General features: G+C 39.8%; 2 protein-coding genes across 3 annotated transcripts in view; one reads left to right on the forward strand and one right to left on the reverse strand.

The window, feature by feature from the left end:
- PPFIBP1 (PPFIA binding protein 1) overlaps nucleotides 1-24,157 on the forward strand; it is a 164,176-nt gene that overhangs the window by 61,418 nt on the left and 78,601 nt on the right. The gene's annotated exons all lie outside the window — the stretch shown is intronic.
- On the reverse strand, nucleotides 8,595-9,338 carry C10H12orf71 (chromosome 10 C12orf71 homolog). The gene has a single exon (XM_033117046.1). It carries the CDS (start codon nucleotides 9,336-9,338, stop codon nucleotides 8,595-8,597), a length of 744 nt encoding a protein of 247 aa, XP_032972937.1.

Below are 24,157 nucleotides of genomic sequence, written 5' to 3' on the forward strand. Positions count from 1 at the left end.
TGGAGGGTGTCAGAGCTGAGCCTGAGAAGTACTGAAGTATACCTTCTGCTTCAGCTAAACTGGACTGGTCATTGTTTTCCAGGAGTGCCTTGTAGGACTTGTGGCCTTAGCATAGGCTGTTCCCTCTGCCAGTCTGCTCCTTCCTTCTCCCAGGTCTTCCTTTCAGCTGTTGCTCAAATTACTGTCTTTGTGCTGTGTCTGGTGAAATGCACGCCACCCCCACAAGTATGAGCTCTTCAAGGGAAGGGTCTATTAGTCTCATCTCTGTGCACAGCCTCAAGCATGTTAATGTTCAGTAAATGAATTTGAATCAGTGAATGAATCTAAACTTCTGGACAGTGTAGAAATGTGAAGGCTCTCAAATAATGTTTTTTAAATGAAAAAGAGAATAGCATATCAGTTTCTGAGTATAGACAAGTAGAAAGATGTGGCTGTTCTTTTGTTAATTAGCTTTGTCTGTTGTATAAAACTCAGGTTTTCCACCCAGGGAACATCTACTCTGTGCTACGCTCCCTGGCCCACAACGTAAACATCCAGGGACTAGACTTAATTAAAGCAGAAGCTAGTTAAATTTTATATGAGAGGAAGTTCAATTTCAGATATTATCAATTTAATTATTTCCTACAGATTAACCATTTATTTCACCCAGTATTTACCATGGAGCTTCTGTGTACAAGAAACAGGGCCAGGGGCTTTGGAGCATAAAAGATAAGCAGAACACAGGAGCTTTGGTCTAGTAAGAGACAAAGACACGGAAGCACAGTTCCATAAAAGAGGATTAAAATATGTACTTACTACAGTTAGTGCTATGGTAGCACAAAGGAAAGTGAGATGATTTCCAGCCTGCTCAGTTCTGTAGAAGAACTTGAATTTGACCTGAGACTTGAAGGGTCAAGGGCAAACGGAAGAAGTAACATGATTAGGGCAGTTCCAAGGAGAGGGAACAGTGTAAGCAAAGGCACTGAGGCAGGAACGTATAGGAAGCAGCAGCAGGGACAAGTACTGCAAGGAGGTGAGGGTCAAGAGGGGAGCACTGCAAAATAAGACTGGACAAGTACATCAGGATCCTATTATAGAGAGATTTGATGGCATTCTGCTTGGACTAAATTCTGTAGTCATTAGGAGCCATGGCAGATTTTTAAAACAAGGAAGTACATAATCAGCAACTCGCAGTAGCTAAAATTTGTAAGTGCTTACTGTGTGCCAAGGACTTATACGAAATCCTCACCGCAACACTTTCAGGTTAGTATTATTAGTATAACATTTTATAGATTGAAAGCCCAGAGAGGTTAAGTAACTTTCCCAGGATCCACAGCAAATCTGTGGTAGACCTTGGATTGGAAGCCAGGAAGTCTTTAAGAACTTGTGTTTTGAACCTAGGATTGAAGAGAGGATTCAAGGAGACTGAACTTTATGACTTGTTTGCAAAGTGTTTAGTGAATACGAGTATGGATGTGTGCATTTGTTTAAGAAAAAATCTACAGCTTTAATTATATAAGAAGTATGCACCAAAAAAGATTAATAAAGACTGTAGTATCACCCTCTTTTGCTCTCAGAAGTCCTCCAGTGTATGTTCAATGCATTATGCAGTGACTATGCTTATGCTGCTTATGCTTATGCTGCTGCTTAGGTTGGAAGAAGCAGAACAATCTGGCACCACTCAAAAAGAAATGTCAAAACAACTTGCAGGAATTAGTATTATAAATGGCAAGCTGTTCCTGATTGTGAGAAACAGAGAAAATGAGAAGTTTTTTTGAAGGTAAACATGAGATAGCTGGGGCTTGAAACTTGTGGTAGTTTGAGGGCAGAGAGGCTATTTTATCTCTCCATTGGGCAAAAAGTATTCTTTTAAATTTCAACAAAAGCTAAATAAACTCCTGAAATCTGAAATGTTTTTGAAAAATGCCTAGATGCCAATCTGCTTTCAACTGGACCAACTTGTTTTTGTACAGTTAGAGGTACTTATGGGATGAACATTTAGTAACCCATGAGACCGAAAATTTCTTGCAGCCGTTGGTGAATCCAAAGGCCGTTGGCAGGATGAATGAATGAATGCAGATTAAGAATTGCCCAGGTTATATCATTTGAGAAATCAAAACAATACCCTAGTTTTGTTTATAGTAAAAATTTTCATGTTTTAAATTATATACATCTTTAAGATATTTCTATCACAAGTTATAGCAAATATAATACTTTATTTTAATAGTAGAGATCTGAATTTCTTGCTTATTGGAGTGTTTCTTGATATTGTTCTTATCTTTGCTTTCCCATTTTCTCTCTATTTTATATTTTTTTTCCTGGACCATTTGAAAATGTCTCATGTACAGTCCATAGTCAGATCTTTCCAACTGTTAAAAAACCTTTTATTATAGTTTTGTAGATGTGATCAATGATTCAATCAAGGATTATAAATAGCTATTGGTGTCTCTTTAGTTTTTTTTTTTTTTATGAACTGTCTTATCTCTCTGCCTCTTTTTTTTTTTCTTATTTGGTAGTTTATGATAACATGTTTGAAAAGTCGAAGACAATTATCTGGAAGTATGTCTTTCAAGCGGGGTTCATCTGATTTGGTTTCCTAATGATTAGATTTAGGTTAAACATTGCTAGCTAGAATATACTGCTTCTCTTCAGAAGGTACATATGATGTTGGTTAGGCTTAATTTAATCACTTGGTTAAATTGGTGTTCACTGGACCTCTCCATTGTAAAGGTACCTAATCTCCTTGATAACTGATAAGTAATCCGTGGGGTAATTCTTGGAGACCTTAAGCATATCTTGTTCTCAGTCAGTGATTCATTGAGAGGTTTTAGGATTCATTTTTAATCCTAATGTGAATCAGTTGTCATGCTGGTGGTTGTAAGATAGAGCTCACTGAATTTTTGAAGTCACTTTACTGGAGAAAAATTTTCCTTTGTATCCCCATCTCTGTTTGGGGGGGTGGAAATCTAGGCCCCATAGACAGATGGCAGAGGAGTAAATGAAGGTGAAACTCAAAAACAACTATCCAAACATATGTTAATATTTAAAACATGCAAAGTGTTTTCTTTTACCTTGTGAGTGTGTGTATAGGAAAGTTCCTGGACAGTTTTGGGGGTTTGCACTTAAATAGTAAATCTTTACTGATGTAGATGAGGAAAAACAAATTGCCATTCTTACTTCCTTCTACACCAAGAAAATTCAATAATAGTGAGATCAATTTTCCTTTAACAACCACAATCTAAAAAGGTATTTGATGTTTGCCTTTGCACTTGAAAATGACTCAGAAGCAGTTCTTTGTAAGGCATATTAGATTGATATGCAATGGGCATCAAAACCATGGAATTCTTTTGCAAGGGGGGATAGTAAACAGAAATTGTTTAGAAGGGGGATTTCTTCATCTAGGCTTGTAATCCTTTTGGGAATTTATCCTAAGGCTTTTCATACTTAGCCTGCTCCTGACTGGCTCACTCAGTGACTCCCCGTCATCTGATGAAGATCTTATTTCACTTTTGAAAACAAGAGTGTTTTCTTTGTTGGGGTATGAAGGAGTAGCAGGAAAAAGGTTGACTTCAGGCAATGCAATATAAAACCTACCCATTCGTCTTGAATTTAGAAGGTATCCTTCATGCCACATAAGTTTTCCCACTTGCCATTCATAATGAAAAGATGTTTATTTTTGAAGCACTTAACTATCCATCCTACCTAAACAAAACAGTTCTTAAATATTGGGGTAAGGACCTTAACAGGCAGTCTTCATTTATACCGTGTTTCCCCGAAAATAAGACCTAGCTGGACCATCTGTTCTAATGCGTCTTTTGGAGCAAAAATTAATGTAAGACCCGGTCTTATTTTACTGTAATATAAGATGGTCTTATACAATACAATACAATACAATATAATATAATAATATAATATAATATAATATAATATAATATAATATAATATAATATAATGCCGGGTATCATCATATCACATGATATATGATATAATATAATACTGGGTATAATATAATACCGGGTCTTATAATAATTTTTGCTCCAAAAGACGCATTAGAGCTGATTGTCTGTCTAGGTCTTATTTTTGGAGAAATGGTAATTTGCTTCCTTTTTCTTTTTATTATTTTGGAAGAGGATTTTGGACACTATTTTTGTGATAGGTAGACCTGGACCTGTGCATCCTCCGAAACCATACATTTTCACATTGTATCTTTTAAGTCTGGAAGACTAATTTTCCTCTGTTTTGCTGGCATGGTATGTTGAAGCACCGTTTTCTCATTGGGATCCTGCTGAGTAAGAATATAGGCTTCGCATGGGGTGGTCTATAAAATTTACGGTAGCCTATTCCAATTCTGTGTTTGGTGAGAGCTGAATACTCCCTCCATTTACTTGGTAAGTTTTTACACTGTAGTTCTATCTTATATTACTGTGTTGTTATAGATTCTAGAAGATGATTATTTAGGGCAATACCTCCCTGATCAAGAAGCTGAGCTTTACGGGTTTCAAGGTTGAGCAATTCACGTGAATGATTTTAGTTTTTATTCTTGAGACAGTGGATCCCCAAACTTACTGGTTAATTAGATTAGCATGTGCCTGGTGAGTACAATACTTCTATGAGAGAGGCTTGATGTTACAGCAGAGCTCGTGTCTGTGACCACTACCAGTTTGTTCTCAGTCCTTTTGATGTTTTAGTGGACTTCCCCCAGGCCCAGTCCCATGTATGTGACACAAAGCAGAGAACCTGCTCATAATTGGCATGCAGCTAATAGCTTTGCAGTATATTTGAAACCGTAATGACTAAAGGAAGTACTGAGATACGTGTATTTCCTGTTTTTAAACATTTGGCTTGATTTCTGAGATGTAGCATAACAACTCCAAAGGATACTTAGAATTCTAATTTTTTTTTTTTTTAAAGATTTTATTGGGGAAGGGGAACAGGACTTTATTGGGGAACAGTGTCTACTTCCGGGACTTTTCCAAGTCAAGTTGTTGTGCTTTCAATCTTAGTTGTGGAGAGCGCAGCTCAGCTCCAGGTCCAGTTGCTGTTGTTAGTTGCAGGGGGCAGAGCCCACCATCCTTTGGGGGAGTAGAACCAGCAACCTTGTGGTTGAGAGCCTGTGCTCCAGCCAACTGAGCCGTCTGGCACTGGCCCACGTAGGAATTGAACTGGCAGCCTTCGGCGTTAGGAGCTTGGAGCTCCAACCACCTGAGCCACCGGGCCAGCCTAGAATTCTAATTCTTTACAAAGAATACTTCTTGTAAAGGTTTGTAAAGTACATGGCTTGAATCTTAGAGGTAGTTTCATTCCTGTCAAGCAGGTTTGTACAACACTGAAAAATAAACATCAGTATGTCAGGAATCTTACTAATGAACCAGGCTTGTTCTTTAGTGTGGGCAAGCTTTAAACATAGTTCATGTTAGTTGAGATTTTCTTGTGCTTGACATATTATCAGACAAAGAATTAAAATAACAGTAAAACTCTGGTTACACGTGACATGATAGTAGGATATGTCCTCTTTCTTGTAGGCATACTTAGTGTCTAGTCTAAAGCAACATTAAGGCTCTATGTAAATTTGTTAAATTAAATTTGAAAATTAGTTGCAAAATTCCTCAGGTCCTAGGTTTTTCAGTCTGTAGGCCACCACCTCATTTGACCTTTCACAGATTGTCATTTTCTCTTCTTCCTGCCCTGTCCCTCATTCTGACTTCAAGCAGTTGTATTTAAGTTTTAAAAAAATTATATAGGAAAAAAATTCAGAGAAATAGGATATATTCAAATCATTTTAAAAAGTATACAGAGACAGAGACTGTAACTGAGACCATTAGGATCTTACAGTAAAAGGGAACTAAGACCTGGTGTTTGCCCTCAAGAGATCAGAGTCTAGTACAGGTGAAATAGTAAAGACAGCTGAAATGTACAAGTCACGGTGTCAGTGTGGCAGGGTGGGGACTGGGGGACAGTTGAAGGATGGGCATAGTCAACTTTACATGAAAGGATCAGTCTTGGCCTCATATGAACTCGAGTGCAATCTTTAAGTTCCCCAGGCAATGGGGAGACTTGAGACGGCAGGTTGTGGGGGTGAGATTCTCCAAGGAATGGAAAGGGTAATCCGTGTGTTTTGTGTATTGGTCCTTATGAGAAGCAAGAATGTCCTGCTGGAGAATTTGGTGAGTATAGATTAAAAGAAGACCTGGGAGAAGAAGAGAGCAAGGCACTGTGAATGTAGCTACGTCGTTGTGGTGAATATGCCACAGTTTGGGAAGGAAGTGCAGAGGGGGCGCTCTGGAAGGAAGTGAATGAACCTTGTGGAACAAGTGTGGTAATGGGACTCAAAGCATTGAAGTCAAAGAGCAAGTGAAGGAGGATGTTCCAGTGAGCTAGTCGAATGGGAAGAAAGCTGGGTACAGTGAGGAGTCTGCCTGTGAAGAGACTCGGGGTGTGTGACCAGGAGCATATATAGTTAAAAGGGCTTCTTCTTGTATCTCCTCCCCCTCATTGTGTTATCTTTCCTTGGGCGGTATCATCGCCACTGTCTCTCACATATAACCAGCCGAAGTCGTACACCTTAACTCCATACTAATTTATCCAGTGGCTTAAAGTCTTTCACCTTAAACTAACCACAGTTGTAACTCAAGGAAACTCGTATATGAAACCTTTTAAAATCAACCTTCCCATGTTGAATTGATTATTCTTTAGTATCTGGTGTGTACCTCATAAGACTATATTCTTACCCATACCCTTTTATAGTCATATGTTTACATGGCTTTATCTCTTAAATAATAAACCACTTGAACCCAAAGATTGAATTTTTTTAATTTGGTAAGTCAGGAAAGTATGTGGCACTCCTATGCACTAAATATTTGTGGAAGGAAGGGCGGAAGAGAAGAAGGAAGGGCATGAGAGAATTGAAATTGAGGGAGGGAAGGAATTTGAGAGCAAAGAATCGTATGCTTTGCCACATGGACTCTGAAGGTTGTATAGGATGGTAGCAAAAGGTGAAGAAGAAGAAGAGCTCGTGAGTAAGGAGGATGGTAGTGGGAGGTGAGTTAATAACACTTAACAGGGAGAGGTCAGAGCAAGAAAGATGAGTACATACAGCCTTCTTCAAAGAAGTTGATATTTAGAGGAAAGTTGAATGACAATTATGAAGGAATTTCAGAGGGCGTATGGGGAAATGGGCTGGGAGAGCACTTGGTTGAGTCAAGATCTAAAACCCGTAGCTTGGTAAATACGGCTTCTATGTGGGAAATATTTCAATGAGAATTGACTCTTAAACTCTCACTCTTGGATGTCCCTTGGTTCAAGGCTTCTCGGGAAAGTAATAGCAGCAACAATAATAATATTTATGAAGGACTTATATTATCTCATTGATTGTCACAGCGACCCTATGAGGTATGTGATGTCGTTCTCATCTCATGAATGAGGACAGTTGAGCTTAGAGTGGTTAAGTAGCATTTCCAGTCCTCACATTCCTCCTAAGTGAGCCACTTATTTTATAGCCAGGGCAACACGTGCTAGAACTAGTCAGGTCCCCTAGGAACAGAACTGCTGAAACCCTGCCAATGGAAGCACTTCCTGCGTGACTCAGTATCCGCTCCCACTTGCTTGAGCCTCAGAAGTTCAACTAAAACCATCCTGCCAACCTGGGAATCTGATGGGTTGTGCTACAGCCTTCTGAAAACGGGGATTTCGGTTAATTAAAAAATAGGGTAAAATACAATAAAAAGAGGAGAGAGGAGAGAAAAAGAACACCTTCATGTTAGGTGTTAAGATTCCCAGAGAATATGTCTTAGTCGTCTAGATAACGTGTGTACTTTCAGCCTGAGTCAAGATGGCGAGCTGGAAGAGGAAGACCTCGATAACAAGAATGTGTTTTTTGTTTATTGGGAAAAAATGAACTTACAGGGATTGTAGAATAGGGGCTATCAGGAAGTTAAAAATTCTGGCGCTACAGGTATCCTAATTCGAGGGATTCTTGAGGTTGGATTCTTTTGCTTCTGTGAAAGAGTCTTTTCTTTTGTGTCAGCCGATGGGGGTACTCTGTGACCTCCTCAGGGTGCTCTCTTCCCCCAAATGAGGGGAGGACATGCTGCCTTAGCCAGCGGAAGACCCACCTGAAGTTCAGACAGGAGAGGGCTTGTGTATTGGAATGAGTGTCCTCTGGCAGATCTGATGAGACTGATGAGGAGGTCTCTGTAGTGCTTGTCCTTCGGCTGCCAGTTGCCTGGCTTTTCATCTGCCACGAAAATGAATGATGAGTTAGATATGTGTAGTCTGGACAACATGGGATCAGTATTTATCCATTTATTGGACTCAAATCCTTTTACCAAAAGTAACCCAACTGTAAATGCAAAGTTTCAAAACTCACTAATTATCTCTCTCTCTCTCTCTCTCTCTCTCTCTCTCTCTCTCTTTCTCTCTCTCTCTCATACACACACACACACACACACACACACTTTTTTTTTTTTTTTGGTCATAATTATTAGCCTTCACTTATCCTCTTTTCTCCCTTAGTGCTCCTTGATATTTTCCCACCAACCCCCCCCTGACCCCTTTCCTTGCTGTTCCCCTCCTCCCACCCCTGGCCGTGTTGAGATACCCAGGGGGCCCGCCCTCCTTCATAGCAGGTAGCAGTGCTCTATGTGTTGTACTCTGGCCCCTCTACTAGGCTTGTCCCCTGCTTGCCTGTGAGGCATCTCTGTGCTCACCTCAGCAAGTTCATAGTCCTGAAGCCTTGGAGGAATCTGTGGAAACCGGATGACGTCTTCATATTCTGGTCGGTTGAACTTGGGCAAATCTTGACAAGTATCATGTTCTTGATGACTGACTTGAGCCGTATCTGGAGGGGAGCTGCTGGGCAGCTGGAAATTCTCCTCTTGAGCAGATTCAGGGAACACAGACTCCTCATCTTCATCATCTTTCTGATTTTGTAAAAATTTCTCAAGCTTTTGCACCAGACCATCCAGTTTGCTAAGAGTCGGTTGTGTCTTCTCTTTGGGATCGAGGTCTGTCCACTGGTTGTCTCCACGTAGACCCCAATTAGTGATGGAATCTGAATGGTTAGAGCCCATATCAATATCCCAGGCCAGGGTGATGCTTAGTTTGCAAAACTGTTCTGGGTCGTCCTGAATTTGGTCTTGTCTCCCCAGGAGTCTCCCTATACTCTTGGTCCGCCATGTCCCTTGAATAGGAGGAACTAAATGGACTGAGGGACCCATGGAAGACATGTCTTCACAGGAGATTGTGTTCTCACAGGAGAAGGTGTCCTCACAGGGGTAATGGCCCACAGAGAGGCTCAGGTTGGATGCGGATCTGCAGTCCTCAGTGTCAGCACAGCCGCTACTGGAGAATGAGTCTGCCATGGAATTCAAAGGCTTAAATGGTCTCCTCCATCTTAGGACTCTTCAAAAGAAAGAAAAAAATGGGGTTGGTGAGAAGAAAAGGGGAGTCTTGGTACTTAAGCAATAACACTATCCATTCCTTTCTCTATTTTGACCTGTCTCACTCTGATAGCAGTTCATCCTATTTTGCAGTCTCTATTGAAGGGCAAAAGAGCCCCCTCCTTTTAAAAACCTGTTTCTTTGTATAACAACCCTTCCTACGAAGCATCTCCACCTGATGCCTCACATCATCCATCTTACTACAGTCAAAAGAAGTTGTTTTGTAAAAGAAAAATGATCGTTGCATACAATTTGAAAAATATAAAAAAGTGTAAAGATGAAAATTAATATATCTACGATCTCATTACCCAGAGATAGTGATAACCATTATGAAAACATTTTGGTGGGTTTCCTTATAACCTTTTAAAAAATATGTACGTGTATTTATACATGTATATTTATACAGATGCACACATTCACATGCATATGTGGATGTGAATGTCACATCAGTGGAAACAGATTATTATATTTTATGGCATAACCTGCAATAAATATGTATATGGCTATTCTGTCATTCTTAACCACTTTCTTATTAATGTCCATTAGGTGGTGGTTATTGTTTTAGTAAATAAATCTCCAGTAAACCCCTTGTCAATAATTTTTTTTCTCCCTTTATATTCTGATATGTGGATTTAATGGATCAAAGATCACAAATATGTTAAAGTCTCCTGATAGTTGATACCAAATTGCTTTCCAGAAAGGTTGTAATCATTTAGATGCCCATCCTCCGACCATCTGATGGCACTTTTTTGGCCAGCTTTTTCTATGATGTAAGTAAGTTGGGGGCAGGGGGAGGAGAATACATACACACACTTGCACACACACATGCATGCATGTGCACGTTGCAGACTCTGTCATTCTCTGCTCTGGTGGCTGCCCACATAAACTGGGGATGTTCAAAATCTTTCAGATCCCGAATCTGAGTGGCTAAAAGTCCAACTGCCAGAAGCCTGTGTTCTGGGACAGTTGGTTACCATGGCAACACAAGGACCCAAGTGATAGTCAGAAACATGGAAATATCAAAAAGGGATAGAAAGCCGCAAGAGCTATCCATTGCTTGCAAAATACTCTGTACCCATACCATCCTGGGCTGAAGAGGACCCCTCTTGAGGGCTGAAGGACAAAGGCAGTGGTGGTTACTTCCATCTTGTCATGTGGGTCTCTAAGATGGTTCCTATTTTAAGGGAATTTAGAGCCTATTTGGTGAGGTGGACATAAACAGTCTAATATAAGACAAAGTGCAGCAACAGAACTTCAGAATAACATCATGGGAGAACAAAAAGAGGTGCTTCATGCAGCCAGGGCTGAGATTGGGTTAAGGGGTATCAGGAAAAGCCTCCTGGAGGAGATTGCTTCTGGTCTGCATGTTTATGGGGGAGTGGAAGTTAGTGAGGTAAAAATGGGTGGGGTAGAGCTGGTGGAAGAGTGACTTTCAGGCAGTGGGGACAGCATAAGTAAGGACACCACGGTGAGCAACAGCCAGTTGGGTGGAGAGATGAAGCGGGGGTCAGTGAGATTATGGAAGCCCTTCCACCCATGTTAGAGAACTTGAATTTTATCCATCCTATAGCTGGATGGTAGTGTTCATTTATCAGGCACTCTTCCATGTAATTCAAAGTACATTGAACTATTTGACCTGGTTAAAACAAAATAAAGCTTCCAGTGGACTTGGCAGCCTGAATGTTATTGGTTGGCTTTAATGAGAATGGAATCAATAGGTTTGCACTGGGTTAAGCGATGGATGGGAGGAGAGGAAGTAGGAACAGTGAATACAGACTATACTTTAGGAGTGTCTGAATGAGAAAGTGAGAGGAGGAAATAGAGTCAAGGTTAGTTTCCACCCCCACCCCCAAATGAAAAGAGGTAAGGAATCAATACAGGGGGAGAGTTTCAAAATATAAAAGATTGGCTGCTTTGTCTGGAGAACGTGAGGGTAGGATGCCACGGCGTGGGCAGATACATGGGTTGGCTATAATAAAAGGAGTATGTTATTCCATGACATTAGAAGGAAAAAAGTGAAGATGGATATGGAAACATTTGGAGAAATGCATCGTTTGTTAAGTACCACTATTTTCTTCTTTGAGTTTTCCGGCTTGGCTTCTGCTTTATTCCTGAGATGAAACCTGCATTTTTTTGTTTTACACCAATTCTGTTAACTGGATCTCTGTCCTTGTTCTCCTTGTTCCCAACATTATCTATCTTGACAAGCTCTTCAATAACATAAAATGCCATGGTCCTGCTGGAATTGGAGCTTTGCTTGTTTTTCTTCTTCCTCTGGGCCTCCCTGCTGCTCACCAAGCCTTCTCTCTTCCAGGCTAGGCTGCCCTTCCTTTAGCCACTCTCATTTACTCTTCCTTTCCCCAATGACATCATGAAATTATTGGGGGATCTGTCAGATCATAGCTCCCCAGAGATATAGTCTGGTCACTTTGTCTTCAATGCCATAGCGTTCTCAGTGGGTACTTCATGGGTAGAAGTGGTAAATCTTTCATTGTTTCCAAACATGGCGATTCTGAAGACAAATGTGTGTCCTTCCGTAGGATTGAAGGCTCTCAGTTGAGTAGACTAAACCAAAAAACCCTTTTGTATGAGAAAATTATTGTGGCCAGTGTAGTTATAGCAACCTCCAGTCTGGTCTACACTGAGGCTATGGGACACTGTTTCTAGGTCAATTCAGTTATTCTCAGGAAGGGAGTAGGGCATCCACGCAGAGTTTCCTAGGGATGGAATGTGTGTGTACTTTGAAAAAGCATATTCTTAAATTAAACATTGCTTAGATTTGCTTTTGGTCACATTTAAAAAATTTTCAAGTTTCAAATAGCATTAAAAGAAACCATGAGGTTTTTATATTTATCAAAAAGAAGCATGGTTTTAAACACACACAACACACACACACGAAAAGGGAAAAAGCCGAGAAACATTGTTCTGACTTAAAGGAACCTCATCTCATTGGAATCTATCCATTACTTAAAATCTTTTCCAGCTATTTTCCTGTCTTTATTTCCATTAAATAAGATTACATTTAAAGTTTGTTATGACTCTCAGATTTTTCACTATTGTACCAGTTTAAATTTCTAGGTGCTATTAAAGAAGACTATTTTAGGTGGCTTTGTTTCAGGAGTTACCATGGCGTGATGTAAGAAATAGGCAGAGTCTGAGTTGGGGAGAAACCATCTGTACTACCCAAGAGAGGCTACCTGGCAAGTAGCCACAGACTGCTCACCACTCTCATGAGTGATTGGAGACCTAGATTAATCCCAGGAGGTATAAGTCAGGAGCAAGATACTCCCTAGCATTTGTGGAGCCCTTACTACATGCCAGGTCCTGTCCTAAGCACTTTGCGTGTGTTTGTTTAATTCTCACAGCAACCCAGTCGATTAAGCATCATTATTTTTGCTCTGTTTTACCGACAAAGGAACCAAGGCATGAAGCAGTTATCTAACTTGCCCACAGTCCCAGAGCATAAACTCTAGAACCTGGATTCAAACATAGGTAGTCTGGCTCCAAGGCCCTTATTCTTACCTTGTATACAGTCTTGTCTCTCAAGAGGCTGACTGCCCATCTCCTCCCTGGAAGATTCCTGGGAGAGTTGACCCAGTCCAAAATCAAGCCTGTATTCTGGTTCCTTAAAAGAAACTCCTTCAAGTGGAACAGTGTGCTCTAAGCTACGGAGAAGAGGTGGTATACAGAACTGGCCCGAAACAACGGCATCCACATTTGGGGCAGACTAAAATGAGTTGTAAAATAAGTATTCAGCTTCCTCTTGGGCATAATGAGATCTGGACCTCTCTGCTCTGGCTCTCCATGAAAGCTCTGTGACTGCCTTCCAGAACACTGGGAGCCTAGAAAAGAATTCCTACGTAGCTTTCTTTCCATGCTGCTGGACTGAAGGTGAGGGGAAAGCCGTATGTTGTACCTTTACGTGTGGAAATGGAACACTTTGAAATAAATGTAAACATTTAAGTAGGAAAAAATTGTTTTTCATCCTAAACTGCTAGAATTTAGAGTGATCTTAACGATGAAAGAGCTCCAAATGGGGGCAGCCTCAGAGAAAACTTGAAATTGTTTAATTTATACCATTTCTCCATGTTTTCTCTCTGTCTCTATATACATATATATACACATATATTTCATCTAAAATATACAACTCAAATAGTGAAAGTCTCTGAAAAGTCTCTCCCCTTCTTTCCTGCCCCAGCAAAAAAAAATCACTGTTAATAGTTTGATATACCTTAGGATGTGTGATAAAAATATATGGTGAATGTTTAAATTAAAATTATTACAGTAAAAGACACATTGCCTTTAACCCCCCTCAAAACACTCCCCCTCGCTTTGAACAAACACACTTATCCCATCGTTCTTGCCACTTTCTGAAGCAGTTCTGGAAATTCCCTTTCGTGAGTGTCTTTAGTTGCACTGACGTGGCTGCCTCAATGTCCTGAATCATTTTGACTGTGGAGAAGAGCGAGAAGTCACACGGTGCCAGATCCAGTGAACAAGGTAGATGAGGATATATTGTAATGTCTTCATTTGACAGAAGTTGCCATACCAGAAGCGATGTGTGACATGGGGCCTTTCCCATGGTGATCACAAAATACGGTGAATGCTGCTGCTGAGTGCCATCCAACAGAAAGACAGGATGTATCTTTAATACGGGAAGTGGTGTATTGAACCTTAGTAACAGTATGTGACAAGTTGCAACTTGTTCGGTGCAGTCAGTCAGGTGTGAGCTATGACTGAGAGAAGGTATGTTTTAAAGTATGCTGTAAATCATCCTCCATCATGACAACGCTCCGTGTCACAAATCGCTTCTGGTACGGCAACTTCTGTCAAATAAAAACATGACAGTGTGTCCTCATCTACCTTTTCACTGGATCTGGCACCGTTCGACTTCTGGCTCTTCCCCAAAGTCAAAATGACCATGAAAGGTAAACATTTTGAATCGATTCAGGACATCAAGGCAGCCACAATAGTGCAACTAAAAACACTCAAAAAGAGGACTTCCAGAACTGCTTGAGAAAGTGACAAGAATGATGGGATAAGTGTGTTCGATGTGAAGGGGGAGTGTTTTGAGGGCGGTTAATGGCCATGTGTCTTTTACTGTAATACATTTTTTTTTTATTTAAACATTTACCGCATCGTTTGATCACACCTCGTATATTAATTCACTCAGAATTTCCCCCCCTCAGGCATCGTGGAAGTAGCAATGACACATCATTCTTAGGATGCCATGCTGAGTAGTGTAGTCAATTGTCAATTCTAAAGGACGACTCAGCTTTCACCTCTAGTAACAGATCCTTTTGGGGATTTTGGTTTTCATTAACAATAGCACTTAACGTTAATTTTTTTAAGGCCTTAATTTGACTTGCTGGTCTAGCTTCTGATGGATCACAGTCATATTATCCAAATAGTATAAGCTGGCTCATTCATTACCTTTTCTCTTAAAGCAAAATCATTCACAATAAAGACTTTTTAGGTTTGAAAATGATAGTATGTCATGAAATACGTTAGGTCTAAAGCCAGTAATAATGGTAACTTTAAAAATTGGAACACTTTCTAAAATCCATTTGACTTGATGGGATTTGGAACCTAAATATAGAGTAGGAAGCTTATAATTTAGAAGTTAAGCTGCTGTTATGGTTAATTTTATGTGTCAACTTGATTGGGCCACAGGGTGCCCAGATATTTGGTTAAACATTATTATGAGTGTGTCTGTGAGGGTGTTTCTGGGCGAGATTAACATTTGAATCGTTAGACTGAGTAAAGCAGATTGCCCTCCCCATTGTGGGTGGGCATCCAATCCTTTGAAGACCTGTATAGAACACAAAACAGGAAGGGAGAATTTGCTCTCCCTGACTGCCTTTGAGCTGGGACATTGGTCTTCCCCTGTCTTTGGACTCCGACTGGGTCTGACATCATCAGCTCTCCTGCTTCTCACCATTGGACTATGACTGGAACAGTTCCATTGCCTCTCCTGGGTCTCCTCCATCTTGCGGATGGCACTTCTTGGGACTTGTCAGCCTTCATAACCGTGCGATTCTATTCCTTATAATAAACCTCTTTTTTTTTCCCATTCATTTTATATCTGTATCTATATGCAGATCTATATAGTATATATATGTAGTCTATATACTATATAGATCTCTATATAGATCTATATATAACGATATATATGTATTTATGTATGTGTGTGTATGTATTTATATATGTGTAAATGTATGCATACACACACACACACACGTGTACTATTGGTCCTGTTTTTCTGGAGAACCCAGACTAATATAGCTACTTATTTTTCATTTTTGGAAATTATGAAATATTTTAACAGTACAGAAAAAGAGATCACGGGCCATGTGATATGCACCATCATGTCTGTGGTAGAATTGCCAGTAATGCATACTCTCAGCCTAATAGTGAGACACTATCAGACTAACCTTACTTGTAAGACATTCAACAAAATAACTGACAAGTGTCTAGGTCGTCAAAGGCAAGGAAAGGCTGAGAAGCTGTCACAGACTGCAGAAGACTATGGAGAAATAGCTGAATGCACTGTGGGATTCTATGTAGGACCACAGAATAGATAAAGGACATTAGTGGAAAACGTAGGTAAAGTTCAGTATGTCCCTTATTTTTCTTAATAGTAGCATACCAAAGTTAATTTCCTGATCTAACCATTGTTGTGTTAAGATGCAAACATTAGGGGAAAGTGCAGTTAGGGTGGTGTGGATACTGTATTTGAAAGTTCATTATAAGTCTAAAATCAGGACAGAATAAAAAACTTTAAAAAAGAATACATAAAAGTATGGTAAATGATGTAACAAGCATCTATATACTTACAAATCAGTTTGGTCACGTCTTAACATTTTGCCATAGTGGATCCATTATTTTTTTTGAAAAGAGATAAAGCATTCTAGATAAAACTTAAGCCCCCTTGTATTCCTTCCATGACCCTTTCTCTACTTCTGCCACGATCGCTATCCTGAATTTGATGTTTATTTACCTGATGTTTATTTGATGTCATGCTTGAATACCATTTTACATATTAATATATTGTGTTTGAAGACAAAAATCGATGTAAATATGAATTTACTTGATACCACTGAACTGTACACTTAAAAAAGATTAAGATGGTAAATTTTATGTCATGTGTATTTTACCACAATAAAAAAAAAAAGAGGAATAAACCCCAGTGTAAATGGACTATAAGTGATGCTCTTTAGAAAAGAGGAAGTGCCTTATTCTCATAGCTTGTTTTGTTTTACGAGAATTATTGGGCGAGGGCATCCTGCTTCCCAACCAAATTCTTAGCTGAAATATTTACAGTGTTTATTGTTGGTGGTTGGAGAGGACAGTATAATTTCCTATGCTCTCTTTGTATGTTCATTCCCAAACAGACAAAACCTGATCAGAGCTCATGTACTTAATTAAAGGAAGATGATGAAAATAGTGTTTTGCTGTAAGCAAGTTACATGTTATCAAGTCTCTACCAGACACCACACACTCTGATAAGTGCTTTCACGTTCTTGGTCATTGAATTTTCATGACAACCCTCTGACTTGTGTATTTTCACCCCATTCTTAACTTGTGTAGTTTGGAATTTCACAACTTCACCACCTACCGTATTTCCCCGAAAATAAGACCTAGCCAGAACATATGCCTTGCATGATTTTTCAGGATGCTCGTAATATAAGCCCTACCCCAAAAATAAGCCCCAGTTAAGATCATCATCCAGATGGACGCATTTAGTACGTCTGTTGCAACACATATTGACAGACATATTGAATTATAAAATAATAATAATATATAATTAAATATAAATAATATTGACATTGATACTTAAAATAAGTGATAATATACATTATAATTAAGTATTTGTAAATACCCAAGTGGGTGCCTTTGAACAAGAGGTAAACACCTATGGAAACAGATGAACTCGAGACTGACTGCCCATTGACCTTCAGAGTACCGACACACGCACGAATAACTTGCGCACTTGATAACGAATGGACGTGGCTGTGTCTAATATGAATCTTCATAATTCAATATGTCGTGTGTTGTAATGAATGTACTTAATGTACTTGTGTGAAATAAAGAAACGTTTTCTGAATTTTGGTACCTTCAATTTTTCGTCGCTTCTGTGTGGACCATCATTCTTAACTGTCATCATTTTTGTTGCCACTTCTGTCTCGTAAGTGTTCAAGTAACATTTGATTTAATGGCAGATTTAAAGGGAATAATATTTAGACCCCTAGACAAGATGAGTGCAAAAAGAAAGAGTTATTCCATCGAGTACAAGAAAGGAATTGTGGAGGAGTACCGGGGCAAGAATCTTACGGCTTTCTGCAAAGAGAAGAAGTTGGATCTCCGAATGGTCCGAAAATGGCGAGCAGAGTACAATAACCTGAGTCAATAGGTGGACGATAACCTCAGTCAATAGGTGGATGAGGAAAATGCTAAGAAGCGCAAGTATGGATCAGGTCGGCAACCATTATTTCCTGAGATGGAAGACATCATCTGTAAATGGATTGCTGACAGGAGAGCAAAAGCTTTGGTTATGCGCAGGGCTGATATTCAAGCATTTGCCCTTGCAGTGGCACCACAGTTAGAAATATCCCAGAAGAATTCAGAGCATCACAACACTGGCTGGATGGCTTGCTTCAGCAATATGAACTGTCTCTAAGATCGACAACACTGTTCAAACTGGAAGATACTGAAGTTATTAAATGTGCACTTGCATTCAAGTCCTTTGTTGATGGCATCGACTTTGCTAAATACCAACTCTTCAACATGATTGTTATGAATGAAACTGCAGTGTTTATGGACCAAGGATCTTAAACGACAATTGATCAGAGGGGTGCCTCGTCAATCTACATTCCCTGTACTGGTTACGAAAGTGCATGTGTTACCTGTATTTTGGCAATTCGTCTGGATGGAAAGAAAGCCCCATCTCTAATCATCACTAAGGGCAAGAAAGATAAAGTTGAACGTGTTTCAGGCATTTATGTTCTTAAAAACCGAAAAAGCCTGGTGCACACAAGCAGTTATAGGGAAGTGGGTCGATTTAATGCTGCCACTTGTTTTGCATGGTGGCCAAAGAGGTCTGCTAGTCTGGATTCAGCCAGTACTCACTGTGCTAAAGACATGAAGAACTTACTTGCAGTGAGAAGAATAGATCAAATAATGATTCCCGCAGGAATGGATGCCTATCTCTAGACTCCTGATATTGCAATAAACAAGCCATTCAAGGACCTTTTGCACATGGAAATCAATGACTACATTGAAAATAGAATGGAGAGAAATTAGCGTGGAAACTTGGTGAAGCCTAGCCGGTAAGAGGTCGTGACTTGGGTGAAGAATTCATGGGATAAAATCACTGACAGCTGTGTTGCCAATGCACTACGAGCAGGCTACATGGACAAGAAGTGCTCGTTTAAGGAGAGCTCTATTGCTGGACATGAGAGATTGGGGCCAATGGTTCTACAGGAAATGGAATCGCAAGAAATTCAAGCTGGAATTTAGGGTTTGGAGAGTTATAACGATGTTCCAGAAGAAGATGACATGACTGTATTTGAGTAAATGTAGATTTTTTATATGAATAAATGTAGATTGTTGTACATGAAAAAAAAATAAGACATCCCCTGAAAATAAGCCCTAATGCGTCTTTTGGAGCGAAAATTAATATAGGACCTGGTCTTATTTTCAGGGAAATACAGTAGTAGTACCATGAAAACAATTCGTAGACAAATTCTGCCATACATACAAGCATTTAATGACAAACAGGCACGGAAACATTGAACAGTCTTGTTTTGTAAGCTCCAGAACTGTGCTGTCCCAACAGGGTGGCCACCAGCCACATGTGGCAGTTATAATTACATAAAAAATTTGGTTCTTCTGTCACACTAGTCATATTTTAAGTTTTCAGTGACCAGTGTAACTGAGTGCTGCCTTATTGCACAAGGCAGACAAAACATTTTCATCACTGCAGAAAGTTCTGTCAGACGGAGTTGTTCTAGAATGTCCCTATGCTCTGTTCTTTTCTGAATTTGGGTAGCACTCTGAACAAAAGAAAGTTTTATTAGAGGCAGATGGGATAATATTCTAGCATCAAGATATAGTCAACTTTCTTGTCAGGATCAGGTGACAATATTTCATCCATAGCACCTAGAAAGAGGACTGGTAGAAATCTTCAGCTGACAGCACCATTCGAAAGGTTTAAATGGGTTGGATAGATTTCTTATATTTAGTTTATGCAAGAGTGGGAATATCTGTGCAATACTTATAGCCCATCATGAACACCATTTGATTGATAAAAAATGGTTTGCGGTAGCCATTATGCTAAATAACAACCCTCTGTTCATCAGAGAGAAACATAGTTGACTGGATTTTCTTTTTATGTGAGCTTTTGATTAGTTGTTCAAATGTTAACTGCCCGAGTATAGGCTAAAAATAATCATCTTTGTGTCACAACTAGCTGTGTTGAACTATCTTGAAAAACTGGAGACAATATAACAGCCCTGTGTATACCTTGTCTCATTCAGTTTTACAACCCTTTCCAATAGGCATTGCAGGTATTAACTTCATTTTGGGCTTGATTGACTTCTTCAGGATCCTGTGAGCAGGCTATTGCCTGATGGTGCCAGTTGCTTCTTTCTTAAGTGAGAACTAAATGCACATCATTTGTACAGTTGCCAAACATATAACCACATAGCTTTTCTTGTTTTATTTCCTGACATCAAGGCTCGTACCTTCTTCAGGTCGAGACTGATAGTGCCTCATGCAACACCACATACCAGAACCTATAGTCTAAAATACTTCCTGTATGTTTCAATTTTTAAATTAATTTGACCACTGCGTGCCTTCCAGTTGACTGCCTATCAAGTTCTAGGCTAATTCTAGCAGCAGCAAAGCCCTTTTTAACCTGGTTTTTTTATTTATTTTTATTTTTTTATTGGGGAAGGGGAACAGTGTGTACTTCCAGGACTTTTTTCCAAGTCAAGTTGTTGTCCTTTCAATCTTAGTTGTGGAGGGTGCCGTTCAGCTTCAAGTTGTTGTCCTTTCAGTCTTAGTTGTGGAGGGCGCAGCTCAGCTCCAGGTCCAGTTGCTGTTGCTGCTTAGTTGCAGAGGGCACAGCCCACCATCCCTTGCGGGCGTCGAATTGGCAACCAACTGAGCCGTCTGGGAGGCAGCTCAGCTCAAGGTGCCGTGTTTAATCTTAGTTGCAGGGGGCGCTGCCCACCATCCTTTGTGGGAGCCGAGGCAACTTTGTGGTTGAGAGCCCACTGGCCCCTGTGGGAATCGAACCGGCAGCCTTCGGAGTTAGGAGCACGGAGCTCCAACTGCCTGAGCCACCGGGCCGGCCCTAACCTGGCTTTTTTTAATCTATGAAATAGAGGTAACGTCTTCCTTGCAGAGTGTTTGTAATGATTAGAGATTATATATGTGGGATGCTTGGCAAATGGTTTATTTTCATTCTATCACTTAGGCAACTGAAACTTCTTCCTGTTTCATTGGTGCCGCTCTAGGAAAACGTTATTTGTTTTTTAATTTCATTTTAAAATTTCAAATATAGACAAATTTCCAATCCTGATCGAATATCAAAATCATGTGTGTATTTAATAATCATACTTGTGTTGTGTGGTTACCTGACTGTCTCCCCACACTGGACTTGAACCTTCACAAGCAAAAGGCAGATCTGTGGTGTTCCAGGTAGTATGTGCTTCCATCAGCAAGGTGCCTGATCAGCACACCCCTCTGGGATTCTGGTGGTCATGGGGAACCACCAGAGTTAACATCCTTTCTCACTGTGTTGCTTACATGGGAGCCACACTGGAGACTTGTCCATTTCTAGTGTATTCTCCAGTTGGGGTGGAAATGCCCAGCAGGGATCCTTTTGGAGCCAAGCAGAGGTCTAGTGAGATGAGTATCATCCAACCTGGATGTTCAGGCACCATAGATGCAAATTGTTTGAGGCCAGCAGTTCTCCCTTTGGCATCATTCTAAATTGTGTAGACAGTCCTCTTGGTGGAAAAAGTTTCCCACAGGAAATCTTTGTGGGGAAAGATGGGGAGGATGTAGACTCCTTAAGTGCTTTTGGTTGTCTCAGAGGAAACAAGAGACCACAGACCAAAGAACCTAGTTGGCATTTTACTACCTTCCCTTAAAAGACTAGTTGTATTAGATTGATGCAAAAGTAATTGCGGTTTAAAAGGTTAAAAATAATTGTGAAAACTGCAATTACTTTTGCACCAACCTAATAAAGTGTTCAAAATGCAGTCACCTTTGTTTTAAGTTCTCTAGGAGACTGCAAGGGAGGGGGTAAAGGTGGGAGAGTGAAGGGTAGAAATTTAAGGAGTTGTGCTCAAGGTTGATTATCCAGAAGAACTCCAAGAGTTCAGAGGCACATAGACTGGCATGCAGCTTCCAAGGTAACCCAATGGGAGGAAATATGGATAGAAGGTGCCCTACAGAGTTGTTGTTTTTTTCTATTCTGGAAAATCAGAAAGATGGTATACAATATCTGAAGAACGAATGAAGAATGAATGTGGATAGGAATTGGGAATGCAAATGCCTATTAAAAGTAATAATTCAGTTTAATTAGAAGGGAACTAGAAGAAAAGCAGAATGGAAACTGGTGAGCCTGGGGTGGAGGCTGGGGCGAGATGCCTGTTGGATGTCTCTCTGCATGTCTCTGGCCATTTATCATCAGCCATTACAGAGTGCCCACCAGTAGACACTGCCTGTAGACCAAAACCTCCTGTCCCTGCTCCCCACCCCCACACCTTTCAATGATTTACCATTTCAGTGCTTCACATTTCTAGCCAACCTTTTCTTCGCACAGATACGGCTTTCTCTCCACGTGCCTGAGGCTAAATAAAATTAAGCTACAGGAAGTTCTCCACCTCTGGCTCAGATCTCCCCCAGCATCTGTGAATAGATGCTCTTGTGTATCTGCACAATGGTCTCTGTTCAGTTAGGAACCGCTTGTGCACGTCTCCTTTGGGAAGATAGTTTGTTACCCAGAATGCATTTGTGGTGGCCTGTCAGCTTAGGAAATGGTTAATGAAAATGACATCAATTAATGATAATGACATTGGTTAATGAAAACGATAGGAAATGATCACACAAAGCTTTTTCACATTTTGAAGTTAAAAACAACTTTTTTTAAACTACAAAAACAATACCAGATGATTATGGAAAATTAGGAGATACAAGACAAAAAGAGGAAATATATTTAAAAGCCTACCAAAAATAAAACTTCATTCAGGGGTAGAAATCAGATTACTGGTTGCCAGGAGCCAGGAGTAGGGAAATGGTATCTGCTACAAAGGGGCATGAGGGGATAAAAATAATTTCTATCAGCACTGTCCAATAAAAATGTAATTCGAGCCACAAATGCAAGCTAGTAACTTTTAATTTTCCAATTTTGGTAATGGTTATACAGCTGTGTACATTTATCAAAACCGATTGAATTGTATACCAAAAAAAGGGTGACTTTTACTATATGTAAAATGTACCTCACTTTAAAAAAATCCATTTTTCTGCCAACCAGAATGAGCCAATATAGGTTTCTTCCACGAACATTTATTAAAATTATCTTCTTAAAGTGAAGCCCAGAAATGGAAGTTAGCAACTTTTTAAAAAATTAAGGAGCATACATTAGAATCACCCAAGACTAGTAATTTTTGTAGACTTCAGATGTGTTTGTGTCCATTACACAGCTTAGTTTAGAAAGGACTGGTAAATATTTAATTAGACAGTGCAGTTAAAAAAAAAAGATTTGCATGTGTTTCACAAGATGAAGATGAGTACACATTATTTTGAGAAAAGCCCACTACTAATTCTTGTCATTTCTGTCATAACTGCTTCTCTTGCAATAGTATTAAAAATCACTGTCTCTGGACTTCTAGTATATAACACGCTTTGTGGTAACTATTTTGACTTTGGATCTGTCTGTAGGCATTCTTGAGGTGTGTGTGTGCGGGGGTGGAGCTCATATATCTGTTTGACAGGATGGGTTTGTGGAGCAGTTGGTTGTGGGGGAGTAAGTGTAACTTTCGTATAAAGCCAGGAAATATTTTTGGCTGTGGAACTACGTGTCACTATTATAAATAATGACATTTGCCATTTGGCAGCTATTTTGGTGTGTTCTTTTTACACCTGAAAAACCCCATGTTTAAATTTTGTTGAAGCTAATGGAAACACTGACAATTTACAAATGAATACGTCTAGGAGAAATAGGTGAAAAAGAATTATCTTCTAAATAGTCTTAAGGCCCAAATTCCTGGACTGAAAATCAAAAGATGAGATTCATTAGGACTAGAAAACCAATTCCATAAATGTCGGCTGGGGAAGACACACTGATAGCAAATGACCCTACAACATTCGTAGAGCACAAAGTGTGATGTCACTGTTTTAAAACTTGGCAGCTGCAGAATACATGTAAGATGTAGACCCCAGGTTAGGAAGAAGGTAAGTTCTTCTCATTTTGTTTCTTCTTAGTTCAGTGTTGTTCTATGCTCCAGAAACAATCTAAGTCTGTCGTTTTCAAGATGATTTGCATCTACCTCAGGGGTGATCAAATTTCACTGTGCGTTGACATTGAAAATGCAGATCCCTGTCCCCAGACGTTTCTAGTCTAATAGACTAGGAATGAGGACTAGAATCTGCACTCTCAACACGGACTTGCCAGTAGACTTCGCCCTGAGAAGCCCTGATCTAGAACAAGCAGTTAAACTTTTATT

The sequence above is a fragment of the Rhinolophus ferrumequinum genome, chromosome 10 (genome assembly GCF_004115265.2).
Source record: "Rhinolophus ferrumequinum isolate MPI-CBG mRhiFer1 chromosome 10, mRhiFer1_v1.p, whole genome shotgun sequence".
Taxonomy (NCBI): Eukaryota; Metazoa; Chordata; class Mammalia; order Chiroptera; family Rhinolophidae; genus Rhinolophus; species Rhinolophus ferrumequinum.